The 13,032-nt window shown below is 39.5% G+C and overlaps 1 protein-coding gene across 1 annotated transcript; it reads right to left on the bottom strand.

The window, feature by feature from the left end:
- Positions 1-185: 185 nt before the first annotated feature.
- Positions 186-6,284, bottom strand: cdc23 (CDC23 (cell division cycle 23, yeast, homolog)). Its single transcript, XM_022190564.2, has 16 exons — positions 6,141-6,284; positions 5,607-5,679; positions 4,337-4,474; positions 4,166-4,208; positions 3,963-4,068; positions 3,732-3,864; positions 3,281-3,458; positions 3,103-3,200; positions 2,791-2,872; positions 2,215-2,368; positions 2,007-2,126; positions 1,817-1,892; positions 1,660-1,721; positions 1,436-1,514; positions 571-690; positions 186-493 (listed from the first exon to the last, which is right to left on the bottom strand). Exons 1-16 carry the CDS (start codon positions 6,251-6,253, stop codon positions 341-343), a joined length of 1,728 nt encoding a protein of 575 aa, XP_022046256.1. The 5' UTR covers positions 6,254-6,284; the 3' UTR covers positions 186-340.
- Positions 6,285-13,032: the final 6,748 nt, after the last annotated feature.

Below are 13,032 nucleotides of genomic sequence, written 5' to 3' on the forward strand. Positions count from 1 at the left end.
CTTCTTCATTTGTACCCTTTCACACTATTGATGTGTGATTAAATTTTACAACAAAAAAATCTGTATTTACGTTTTCTTTTCAAAATATGCTATAGGTTCACTGTAGTAGCTTTTGGAGGGTTTGTGTTTTACATTTGCAGTGTCAAGTTTATCATATCCTGCACAAAAATGATCAGAATTGCAAATTGTTACAAAAGAATGCAATTTATTGTCATGTAAATCATTCCAACACTGCCTTTTGGCAAAATTTGCAAAGCCTCCCTCTGTCCACCTCCCCCAAAAGTTTCATGTCAGGATTCCCAAAGTGTCCGTTTTAAGGCAGTGAAGAGGTGAGCGGGTGTCAGGGTGTGAAGGTGATGAGGTTCAGAGGAGACACCCTCCTGACTGGAGTGTTGTTGTTTGAGAGAGGAGCAAACAGATCTGCTGATGGCGTCTCGATCTGATCTCTGACCTGCGAGATCTGCCTCAACAGAGCCTTTCCCTCTTCACGTGCCTGCAGAGTGACCACCAGTTAGTCCTACTACTGACTACTGCAAGAAAAGAGTGCTCAGATTATGCAGGAACACTTACATCATTGTAGTCACAACATCGCTGAGCGCAGAGGGACGCCTCGTCGTAGAGCTTGCTCTTGAAATAGTACTGACCCAGGTACCTCAGGGCTGTGCTCACCTCAGCATGCTCCAGTTGCTCCTGGAAGGACAAGATTTTATTTGAGATTTCTTCCAACCAAATGCACCAGGTGGACTTCAGTATCAGCCTAAATCTCCTGGAAAGAAGTTAGTAAGATTTTTCTCCATTTTAACTTTAGAAGTTAGGAGACAAATGCTGACTCACTGCCAGCTTTCAAGTTCATCCGTGGAGGCTGGTTGGGCTCTATCACACCACAACAAAACCGTTTTTTCAGAACAAAGTTGGAAGCTCACTGATCTATTATAGTACGCTGAAGCACTATCATTTCACTGAAAGCTGAGATAGGCAGTATTTTCTTTTGGGTGTCGTTGGGAAAATTTCCATAATAAGCTTTCAGCATGTTGTAATTCAAGAGGTCTGAGAGGAAACTAGACTCCTGCATCTCTTGGCTGCGTTTTCAGGCTTTAGAAAATCTAGTTGGTGACTGGAGACGAGCAACCAAGGCCACATTAGGAGCAGAACGTGGTAGCTCAGTGAGTTCTGTTTGAAACTGAAAAGGAACTTCAATTTTGCCTTTTGCTCATTTTTTATTTGAATGAACTAAGTGACGCTTAATGACCTCTGGCCAGTGCATGAGAACCAACAGAAACAACGTTGGTATATCCCAGTTGAAAATGACTTCCATTTTTGCCACTTGCTTCTAGTGCTCAATTGAAAATGGATGCATAAATAAAACTGAACTGAGTTTCCACAAAATAAGATCCATCACAAATTGCTGTGACTATGTTCCTTCTGAAATGCTTACCCCACAAGAGAAAATGTCTTGAATGTAAAGCATGTAACACTGGGCGGCATCGTCTGATTCGGTCAGCTGTTCATGCAGCCTGTCGAAGAAAAACAAATTCACATTTAGTGCTTCGAGATGGAAGAACAAAATGCAGACCTGAGTTTCATTTATTCAAAGCATGACATTAAAACATCAATATATTCTGTGGGTTTCCAGCTAAGGATTCGGTGATGAACACTTACTTTGCCAGTTTGAGTAGAGCCATTTTTTCTACGTCTCCGACAGAGAATGCCCTCCAGTAACACTGCAGAAAAACAGAATGTAATGTAATGTTGTAAATCCAAACGAAGCCTGGAACTTACAGAAACCAGAAGTCACTGTTAGTTTTAAGATGCTTGCCTTCTTGGCTTCGACTTGCTGTGACAGTTTTTCGTAGCTTTCACCCAGTGCAACTAACATGCGCGAGTCATTGGGTCTAGAAGAAGAATGGAAAAAAGACAACTGCATATTTCAACATATTTCCTCTCCAAATAGTTGTACTCTTTATAACACCAGCATGAAAAGCCCTTTATTGAGTCGGAATCCATACCTGAGCTGGTGAGCCTTTCGATAATAGTACAAACAGTAAAAGGGCATCTTGAGGATCTCATACGTCTGACCAAGACCATACCAGGCACGGTAGTCCCGCTTGTTCACTTCAATGGCATGCCTGATAGGAAATCAAATTATCTGAATCTCTACACTTGTGTGACAGGTCTGGTTCACATGTTGAGCTAAACAGTGAGGCCTCCGCTGACCTGTATGCCTGGATGGCAGCAGAAGTGTTCTTCATTTCCATGTACTCATGGCCCATGAGGGTCCAGGCACCGAGACAGCGAGGGTTCAGTTTAAGGGCCCGCTGGAAGTACAGAGCTGCTTTCTCATGCTGAGAGCGTAAGCTGTAATAGTTACCTGTGAATGAGACACAAAATATTCCAGTGTTTGTGTAGAAAACATTGGGTTTGTTGACATTATTTCAAGGCTTTGGTCCTTAATAAAGAGGATACAAAGTTAACAGAAGACATGGATGGCATTAGTTGACATTTGAAGTCTATTTTGTTTTTAAATTAATAATTTTGGTTTACTCACAGATTTAAAAAGATATAAATGAACACATATTTCCAGATTTCAAACATTTACAGTAATAGGCAGGAAAAAACTACTAAACTACTCAATCACTAATTTTCTAACCGAATAAAAAAAACAGACGTGGGAGTAACACATGTGAAAGTCTAAATATTTTACATTTTAACTGATAATTAGCCACTGAAATGACAATACAGCGTGTGTATAAAACGATTCCAACTAACCACCCTGATTAGCTCAATGCTTACCAATAACACAGCACGTCTCCACTCTGTACTTGTCGATCTCTACCAGGTTATGGGCCAAGTAGCTCAACTCTGGTTTCATGCTCTGTGGAAGTATAAATTACCATCAGCAACACAAACAAACTCAAGTTCAATACTGATTTCTTTTAAATAACATCAATCTGTTCTCTCTTTTTTTTTTTTTTAGAATGCATGCTAAAACCCCTGATATGATCCAGAAATCAGTCCAATAAAAAGAGCTTCTGCACCAGCCACTTTATCTATATTGACTTCTATCTCTAACCTGAAGAGTCAAAATACAAGCGGTGAACTTACTTTGACATAAAGCAGGTTCGAGAATGTGTCCATGTTGTCAATGCGATACGGATCCTGCTCCCTCAGCTCATTGAACAGGGCCAAAGCCTGGTCGATATCTGAGATAAATGGAGACAAAGAGCTGAAAGACTTTTCCTTCTGACCTCTGAAACTCTTACTGAAAAGGCAGGAAATAAACCTCTGATGTTGTGGTAGGCCACTGCAATCTGTGAGATGATGTAGGTGCTCTTAGAAAAGCCGGCCTCGATGAGATTCTGGTATTTCTGCAACGCTTCTTTGATCATCTGCAGCTCTGTGTACATGTGGGCCATGAAGAAGTCTTTAATCCAGCAGTCTGGCAGAGACAGTGACTTCAGCTGAGGAGAAACACCAAAAAGACGAGGTAGACAGAATCACTGCAGGGTGATTAAGATTCTAAACACTGATCAAATGTGAGTATGTGCTTGGTTTTGTTCTGAGATACTTGAAAATTTGAAAAGTCAAGTTCAAAATCATTATATATGAATATTAAAGTGCTGTATAGATTTATTTTTGGGTGTAAATGGCTACTGTAGACCTATGCGTGAAGTTAATGACACAATGCAATGAAAGTCTGCATTTTCTGTCTGTTTAAACTCAAGGGTTGTTACCATTTCAATATTTGTGACGAGGTTACTGAGCTCCAGCCAAGCTCCCCAGTGAAGAGGAAGTGCATGAATTGCCTCAACAAACACGTCCACCGCCTCCTTCAGCAGATCCAGCTTTCGTAGAACCACTCCATACCTGATTTCACACACAAATAAGATAGTCTTTGAAAACTCTATCCTATTCCTCTGCATAATGTCAGGAAAACATGTACACTTTGTAGAAAAGGTCCTTACAGATAAAGAGTGAAGCCGTCCAACTCCCCTGCAGTGTGCTTCTTACTGAGCTCCACCCGTAGTTCTCGCAAAGCTTCATTGCGCACCTGACCCTTCTCCAGAGGACCTGAAACGGCACAGAAAAATACAAAACGTTGATTGGTAAAAGGTTAACAGAACTCCTCTCAGTTGTATTTCATTGGTCTAAAAGGACAAGTCCTCACCGAGGCTGTCCACAGTCTCATCGTCTTTCTTTTTCTCGCCCGACTGAAGATGAACAAGACAACAGTTAAAAATCTTTTGCACGTACAACGATGAAAGTAAAATCAGCCTTGCCTTGAAATTAAATTCAGGATCAAAAGATGCAGGCAAGCCCGATATCTATAGAATCTTACCAGATAGCGAGAATACATATAGAGGAAATAAGCCTTCTGACTGCAGCATCCTTTCAGAAAGTAAGCAGCACGGTCGTACTCTTTCAAGTCAAAGTATGATTTAGCCAGTGTAAGCGCATCGAGGTCTTGTGCATCGTCCTGCAATTGGAAGAGACAATGAAAAAAAATGTCATCCAAATCATCTTTATGAATTCATTTTTAAGGCTGGAAAAAAGATGATCACAAAGCTGCATTCATTGTAGTAACTGTCCTAGCTATTCCCAATTGACAGAAAATGAATTTCTTCATTTAAAAAAACTGTCAGAAAAAAGATGAAATGCAGCTTTGCACCTTATATCTCCAACATCGATTACCTGTATTTTCTTTTTTGCTAGACATTGTAAAATGATCAAATGCATCTCAGAAATGCTCAGAATTAACAATGACTTACTCTTGTAGGTAAAGACTGTCTGTAGCCAAATCCTGACAAAGCTTATAAAGCTACATATTAAAATTAAAGGGCCAGAGACTCTTGACCTTCACTATCCACAAAGGGAGTTAAATTCAACTATTGTTTTAATTTTTGTAAATAACTAGAGCTAGAATATCTTATTCTAATCATATTTGCATTTTATCTAATCTCTTGAAATCATGCCATGACCTCTACTTCTCTACTTTACGTACTGCTTTTTTTTTTCTTTTTGCAAGAAACTCGCTAAGTTGGAAACCACTCCCATAGATCACAACTGTCGTCCACATATGGCAAAATATCCCTGATCACACCAGTTCACTAACTGACTTGTTTCTTTATGACAGTAAACGTCGGTATTTAATTTCATATTTTGAGGAGACCCCATTTATAACATCATGTTACTGTAAATGCATAATACCAGTTGTGTGACTGAAAATAGTAGGTCTCACACAGATGTGATGTCTACATCTGTTTGGACTTTTTGTAAAACTAGTTTCCAACTACTTAAAGAACTTAATTTGCTGTTATAAAAATGACATTGATTAAAATCCCCAGTAGACTTCAATAGGGACCACTGATGAGAGGAAGGCTCAGTTTTGATGTAAAATACATTTTCATGTAACTAAGTATTATTGCAGCCAAGAAAACATAGATCAATAGATCAATGTTTGCTCAGTGTCAACATCATACAGCTTAATGATGGATTGAAACTAGAACGTTCTGATACACTATAGTGAATCTGGATGGTGGGCAGATGAAAAATCATGTAAGAAAAGCTAATGTAACCCAAAAATATCTCTGGCATGATAGGGTACAAACCTCAGTAAAAGGGGGTGATGAGGGTAATTCATCCTTGGGAAGAGGATCCAAAGCAAATGCCAACTCAGAAGCCCTAAAATATAAACACAGGAAACGGGTGACATAACTGTGACAACGGACACTGAGAGTTCAGTGTAGTTTTATGTGGTTAGATTTCTTCTTTCGTCGAGCAAACAGCAGAGAACTAGTGTTTGTTTTCATCTACCAAGAGCTACAATCTAAACCAAGTGAAGGCAGAGGAACAACAATAACGTTGCAGACGACCATGATAACATACCAGCTACACATATATGCAATGGTGCTGTTAAAGACTAGACTGACACTGAAGCGAACGGCAACTCTGACGGTGACATTTCGCGTAATACATTTAATGTATTGTATAAGCAGCTAGCTAACGTTATCTGTTATGTTGAAACGACGTTTGGCAGCAGCAGAGCTCACGTAGCTAACAGACAGCTAACTGTAAGTTAGTTATCGAGCTAACAGAGTAAACACAAAAGCAGCTAACGACACATTAATCACTGTCGTTCTCACCACTTCGCGCTGTGTAAAAGTCCTCTTTCTTTACAAAGCGATATCACAGATATCAGTTGTTTCTTGATGTCTACCAGATTCCCAAACTCACTACAGAGAGCCGCCATTTTCATATTTTGCCGAGCAGGTTCGCTATTGGTGGAAGCGAGTAGCAGGAGGAAGTCCATCCGTCCTTCAAAATAAAACTCACTCACTGCGGTGTCTGAACACAAAAACACATCAGCTGCTCAAACCACACTTTATCTGTTATGCAGGGTTTTTTAGGTTTTATTTTATTTTTTTACTTTTTGTTTTATTTGTATGTTTACCTACACACCCATATATGAATAACCTATAAATGCAAATTTGTGTATTTTAGATACTGCTTCCCTTAACATTTATCAAGCAAATACTGTAATGAAGGATAAGCTCAAGACAATTATTTACACATATTTTTCAGAAAACAATAAAATAACAAAAATCACAGATAGTATCAGTCTCATAATATGTATTTTCTTGTTCATTTTAAGTCCTAAGAAGTAAGGCTGGATTAACCTAAGAGGAAAACATTTATAGTTGAGTCCCTATTGTTATGCACAGAAATAGTGGCAGTGTTTCCTCACAAATCTAAGAAACCAAGACGATGAAATGGTTTGCAAATCAGCCAATTAGCGGTTTAAGAGTAAATCCATTGGCAACACTATTATCCTTTCAGACCCCTAAATAATAAAATTAGTGTCAAGTTCCTCAGTCATCTTGCAACACATGGTCCTGTCCTGAGTCAGGTCAGCTTCTACACAGAACTGAAACTGTGTTTTGTTGTACATAAGATGAATATGATCTCAACAGTGTTACCTCAGCACATTTTCTACATAGAAACTGGTGCTTATCATTCTAGGCCAATAAAACTCTGTAACATCTACCACCTCTGATACAAAGGTTTTCATTACTGTTGCTGACATGCTGATGATGGCTTCATTTGTTTAATCTGTCAATCTCTCTGGTAGTTTAATGCATGTGGATTAATTCTGCAATATCATGAATTGAAAAATGAGGCATTCCATTGGCCTAACAACAAATATGTCTTTTAACAAACCTGTTACATACAGTAGCTAGGTCTGCTGGTGTTTGAATATTATACCATTCATTCTGTCTGTTTTTTTCTTTTCCTTTACCGACAAATATATACTGGATAAAGACATCATAACATCATTGGGACTTTTCACTCTATATTTAGTCTTTGGCTGAGATCTCTCTTAGCCCAGGGCTTACAGCTCCGTTAGCCCAGAGCTTATAGTTATTTTGAACTCACATCTTCAAATGTGGGATATCCCATCCATCAGCCAGGGCTTAACCCTGCAGCAGAGCAGGGTTATCCCTGACTTTCTGAGGGTATGGAGCTAGACGATCAGGGTTAAAATAACTGATGTGAACTGACATTAGAGCAAAGTAATGGGAGTTTTTATTTTTCATTCAAATCATTGTGAATACGGAATAACTAAGTCAAGGGCTTTGGATACTCTGAAGACGCTGGGCTCTGATTTTTAAATGATAATACATGACCCTTTGCTTTGCTCTAGACTTTTGGTACACTAAGGTTCAGGTTAGTTTTTCCTTGGGTGTATTTTTGGAGCATTAATATAAATACATCAGCTTTCTTTTCCATCCTATTCCACTATTTCCTGACATGTATGTACTATTTGCACAGCAACAAGAGGATCACAAACCTGCCTGTGTGATTCTGTATAAGCGGATTGATTTCTATTGTAAAACACTAACATTTTTATAAATAAACAAAACCTTAATTAAAACCAGTGTGATGCAATTGTCTGTACATCAATTGGTCCAATCTGAAATGGAGGCTTTAACAGAGATGTTAATAGTGTAAAATCTTTATGCTGTGTGGAACCCTGCCACTGCTCTGCCAGTAATATCTGCAAATTATTGTACAGAAACAATAGTTACTGATTGCATCAATAGCTAAGACAGCAATGAGTTTTGAAAGGGCAGAAACATTATAGCACTTTCTTGTTCCAATAATGAGTCTTGTGTGATTGCCTGCTGCTCCTGTCACTGGCCTCTGTGCTCCACTGGTGCAGAGCTGACACACTGTAGCTCATCAACTTCTTGTCTGGTAAAAATCAGCAGCATAACTGCTGTGTGATTTCCACCACACTGCACAGAATCAAAACTTTTTTTATATGTAATGTTCAAATTCTCCCTCTTTCCTTGAGTATGATTTAGATTTATATCACAGTTTAGCTATCACAGAGAGTCTCGTTAAATGAAAATGGAGTGAGGTTCACTTTGGAGTTTTCAACCATAAGTTCAGTGACACTGGGGCTGATCTCACAAATCTTTGTCAGATGTTAAAGTTCAAAAGTTGTAAGCGAGAAGAATTCCAAATCCACCCCTTCCAAAGACTCAAATGTCACGACAAAGTGTTGAGTACAATCAATAAATCCAGGACCAGCATGCGTCCTTGAAACAGTAGACCAACAGGTGTTCGCACTCGGAGCTGCCGCTAAAACCCACGACATCTGCTGAATGCTCTTTGATTGTGGACAAGGTTCATTTTTCAAGTACAGCTGGGACAAAATGTTTCTCTTGCAGAGTTTGGACCAGAAACAATCATCTTTTTCATGCACACAGGGACGGTGGACAGCATAAACCTCATATAGTCCACAGTCTAGAGAAAAGAAAGCAAATGAGTCGGATCAGTAAACCACCACATCCTTATTTTTTTAAACATTTTTTAACCTTGAGTTGACAAATGATAGATTTGGCTACATAGTTCACACATGAGCCTTGTGTGCACTTTTTAAAATGAAACTTTCTCTGTGCATTCATGTCAAAACTATGTCAGGGTCCCTGATAATAATAATAAATATATGCAATTATGATGCTCTTTTCTTGAATGATACAGAAATAGAAAAAAAGCATTAAACAGGATTAAACAATGGAGTAACAGCTGAATGTAGAGTGTAATCTTACCTAAAATCCCTGTTATTAAGCACATAAATCTTCTTGTCACAAATGCATTAACGGTGCAGTAACTCCATTCAGTGTTAGGGTTAGTCTGTTCAGATTTAACTGTAGGTGTCATGGATGAAGCAGCTGTTTTGACCTCCTGGTATTGTACATCACTTTAGTTTAGAGCAGAAATCATACGCAGTGATCTGAAGTTTAGTAGTTAGATGAAATGTATGAATAACTGAATACCTCATTTTACCAAGAGGTGGCACTGTCTAACCGGATTCACCCATTCCAAAATTTTGCATTTTGTAAAACAGATTTTTGTTTGTTTCTATTCATTGCAGAGATCAAATTATGAGAGGAAAATAGGCTTCATTATGGTAATGTGTTCCTTTGAAAGTGCTGGCTTGAAATGATCTTCCAGTATCATCATAATTCCTCTACAAACCAGACCACAAAGTTGGCCATCCACATCCTTCTCTTCCCGAATCTTTGAAAGGTACCTTAGGAGTAGTGTCTCTGAAATGTCTGCCTTAATTGCTTAAAATTTATTCAAAGAACTGAACAGAGATTTGGTATGAGAAATAAATTGTCCCTGGTCCCTCAGGACTTCTTAAGTATATAAGAGGATGGCACAAAGGAGTTTTTAACTATACGCTGAGTGAGAACAAGCCCTCCACAGAAGTGCTACATGATATGGAGGATGGTTGTTGGCTTTGATACAATACATCCAGGCCATCAAAAAAAAAAGAAAAAAATGCATGACTGATGATCCCGTACTCCATTATTCACCCACAAGACAGCAAAATATAATTTCCCTTCATTTGGATGCAGTGTCTCCAGTCATCTCCTTGTATTTCTTCCTCTTTGTTGGACATCCTCTGTCAGACATGTCTCCCTATTTTCTCCACAGAGCAAAAGCCACTTAAAGAGACTGACAAAGTAATCAAGTAGCAGTACAGTTTACAAGGCCAAGCACATGGCTCACTGAGCAGGTTGAAGAAGGTGCTTAGACAGGCCGTATAGTCCATCCCTTCCACTCAGCCTTGCACTTACACTTGCACAGTTGTGCACATGCACACACTTCTGAAGTTGTATTTTTCTCCTCCTTGCCGCTATAGTGCTTCACCTAAACATCCCACTTCCCCCACCTCCAGGTATGGGGCAGTGAAGTGCAAGACGGAGCTGCTGAGACAGAAATTTGAGACAGCTGTGTAATTGAAAGGGAGAATATGCCAGCAGTGATTGGTTGGTGTGTTCACGCCTGCACCTTCACCTTGGGACTAGCAATTCATTAAAATCCATATAATGCATACTTATTTACATAATGTGCGTTTTTTTTTAATCACCAAAGCCACTTTTTTAGACCAAAGTGCTTCAATAATGTCTGCTTATGTGAAGCTGGCGATAAGTGCACATTCTCTGTGTGTATTAGTAACAAAAGCATCAATTTATTTCTTCATTGTGAAAGATCAAAGGTCTAAATTAGCTTAATGCGGCTGATTTTTAATGTCAGAAAAATGTGTACTCATCCTCAAAAAAAAGAATCCTGGATTCTGTTACTTTCATTTTTTCCTCTCATATTTCTTTGCAGCTGTATATCAAAGCGGCATTAGATGGTGGAGCAGATTTGTTCTCCGGCAGCACGACAAAAAGGGGGAGAACTCGAAAATAATATCAGCCAAAATGTCTGAGGCGAAAGGAAACATATCTCTGAGTGAAAATGAATAAATGAATAAATAGAAACAGCAATACTTCCCCCGTAAAGCAAAGCAATTCTGTACATCTGTTACATTTGTGCAAGTAAGCGTGAAAAGAGGCTTTACAGACATGCCTGCGTCCCCCCGTGGATTTGATCTTCAGGGCCCTGCGCAGGACCTCGTGGTTGGCTGCTGATGATGTTGTTTAGTTGGACTGAATAGCAGCCAACAGCCATGTCTCATCAGGGCAGCCACCACCTGAGCACTGGGCACTGCACCCCACCGCCTGCCACAGGGACACAGTCACGTGCTGGTTTTGCACAGGGGCTTTTTTTAAATTAATTTTTTTGCAACCATCATGAAATGGTGACACATCAGAGAAAGAAAAGCATTCAGTTCATGATATCGAAGCAATTTCAAGGTCTTAAGTCTCTCTTCTTTCCACCTCAAAGTGCACAGATAGGTTGTCAGCTACAGGGGGAGTTTTTTTTTTATTCTTTACCATGAAGAAAGTGTTTTGATTGAGGTCACATGAGGAGACGGTGGGAGGGAGAGTGGGTGGGGAAGAAAAAGAAGCATACAAGTTGCCGAATGCTGCAGTAACTGCATCCTCCATGTCAAAATGCCATGTGATGTGTCAGAAACATGTCAGACCATGGATAATGGTTGAGACAGATGTGCCATGTCTGTGCACACAAGGGGAGCGAGGGATATGTTTTGGTTATGGGATTAATTGGCCTTTTGGGACAGGTGCTGAGAGCAGCGGGAACAGACACAATAACTCTAATGTTACATGCAGCCCCCTCCTAGCTCACTGCTTCCACCCATAGAACTCCAAAGTACAATGGGAACATGCAACTGATTAATTCATACGGAACATCTCTGTCAGCGATGTGCTTTTACTCCACTGGTATTACGTCCTGTAATGTGAAACCTCTTCCTCTTTGTCAGCACTGTTTTTTGGCTGGTAGCTCTAATGTAGCCAGCTGGTCATAACAAATTACTGGATGCTAAGCCAGTCTGAGTCACAATTGATTCAAACTAGACACTACACAGAGTACAGGTTTTACATATTCAGGTTTTATTCATTTCACATCACAGGCTCTCTGGTCAGCTGCAGGAGTTATATAATGAGGATGGATCTAGACATATAATAAGCCACTCAAATGTAATTATCAGCAGATGTAATTCAGGTCAGAAATGGCAGCACAGAATGTGGATGGGGATGATGGGTAGCTGCACCCAAGGCTATGTAAATACATTATTTAATATTTTATGATTCATGACTTTATACATGAATTCTGATATCAATTCTCTTCCCTCCCCTGAAACCCAGAAGAAATATTGCAGATTCAGGACTACATGCTCTCTGTTCCCTCCAGCAAATGGCGCAACGCCTTCGGGTAATTAATATAAAGAATCAACAAGGCGTATTGTTATTAAACCTTTTCCTGCTATAGTTAAATACTGCAGATTGACTTCGATTTAAGGAAAAGCTCCAAAAAGTAACTGATAAAATGGTTTGATCTGTATTGGAAAACAAAGTGTTTCTTAGCTGCTGCTCGACCGCAGACTGATGATGATGGCATCCAAGATCAATGTAAATGTAATGTGAAAAACCAACATGTCCACTGAGTTTATTTGAAACCGCTAAATGTCAGTGAGGAAGAGCAGAAAAGTTTTTGTGACCGTCTCCCCTCTAGGCGTCCAGAATACTGCAGTTAGAGAAACAACTTTTCCAGCTGATCCTTTGACCTCTCCAACCTCGCTGACCTTGTTGAAATTCGCAAAAATTCATTTTGACTTCTGGTTGCAGATTCTTATAAATATCAAATACACCAGGCTAGTCATAAGATATGAAAATTGTAAAGGAAAGGATACACAAGGCATTGAATATATCGCTCCTGGGTATAGATTTTGCATACAGCTTCAGTGGAGAGCAGTAGCGACTTTGAACAGCATGAAGTAAGCTTATTTTCCCATCTGGAATGTGTAGCAGTAAGTGAATTTCTTTGCCACTTGTTGGGCAGCTCAAACAAGAAGGCAACACAATGTACACATATAAAACACATCCACCAGTTGTCCGTCATTTATCGTCTTGCTTCTTGCTACACAATAACTCCTTTTGCTCCGGACTCGGTTTCCTGCTTCTGAAGGAGCTCTTAAGCCGCTAAATGCTCATGCTAATATTGTATCTGTCCGTGGTTCTCGAGCTTTTCCACGAACAACAGGTCCCT

The sequence above is a fragment of the Acanthochromis polyacanthus genome, chromosome 17 (genome assembly GCF_021347895.1).
Source record: "Acanthochromis polyacanthus isolate Apoly-LR-REF ecotype Palm Island chromosome 17, KAUST_Apoly_ChrSc, whole genome shotgun sequence".
Classification (NCBI taxonomy): Eukaryota; Metazoa; Chordata; class Actinopteri; family Pomacentridae; genus Acanthochromis; species Acanthochromis polyacanthus.

Coding starts and splice junctions, on each gene's coding strand:
- cdc23 (XM_022190564.2), bottom strand. CDS start 6,253: ATGAAAATGGCGGCTCTCTGTAGTGAGTTTGGGAATCTGGTAGACATC. Junction 1,893..2,006: donor CGAAAGGCTCACCAGCTCAG/GTATGGATTCCG, acceptor TTCTTCTTCTAG/ACCCAATGACTCGCGCATGT. Junction 691..1,435: donor AAGACATTTTCTCTTGTGGG/GTAAGCATTTCA, acceptor TTGTCCTTCCAG/GAGCAACTGGAGCATGCTGA.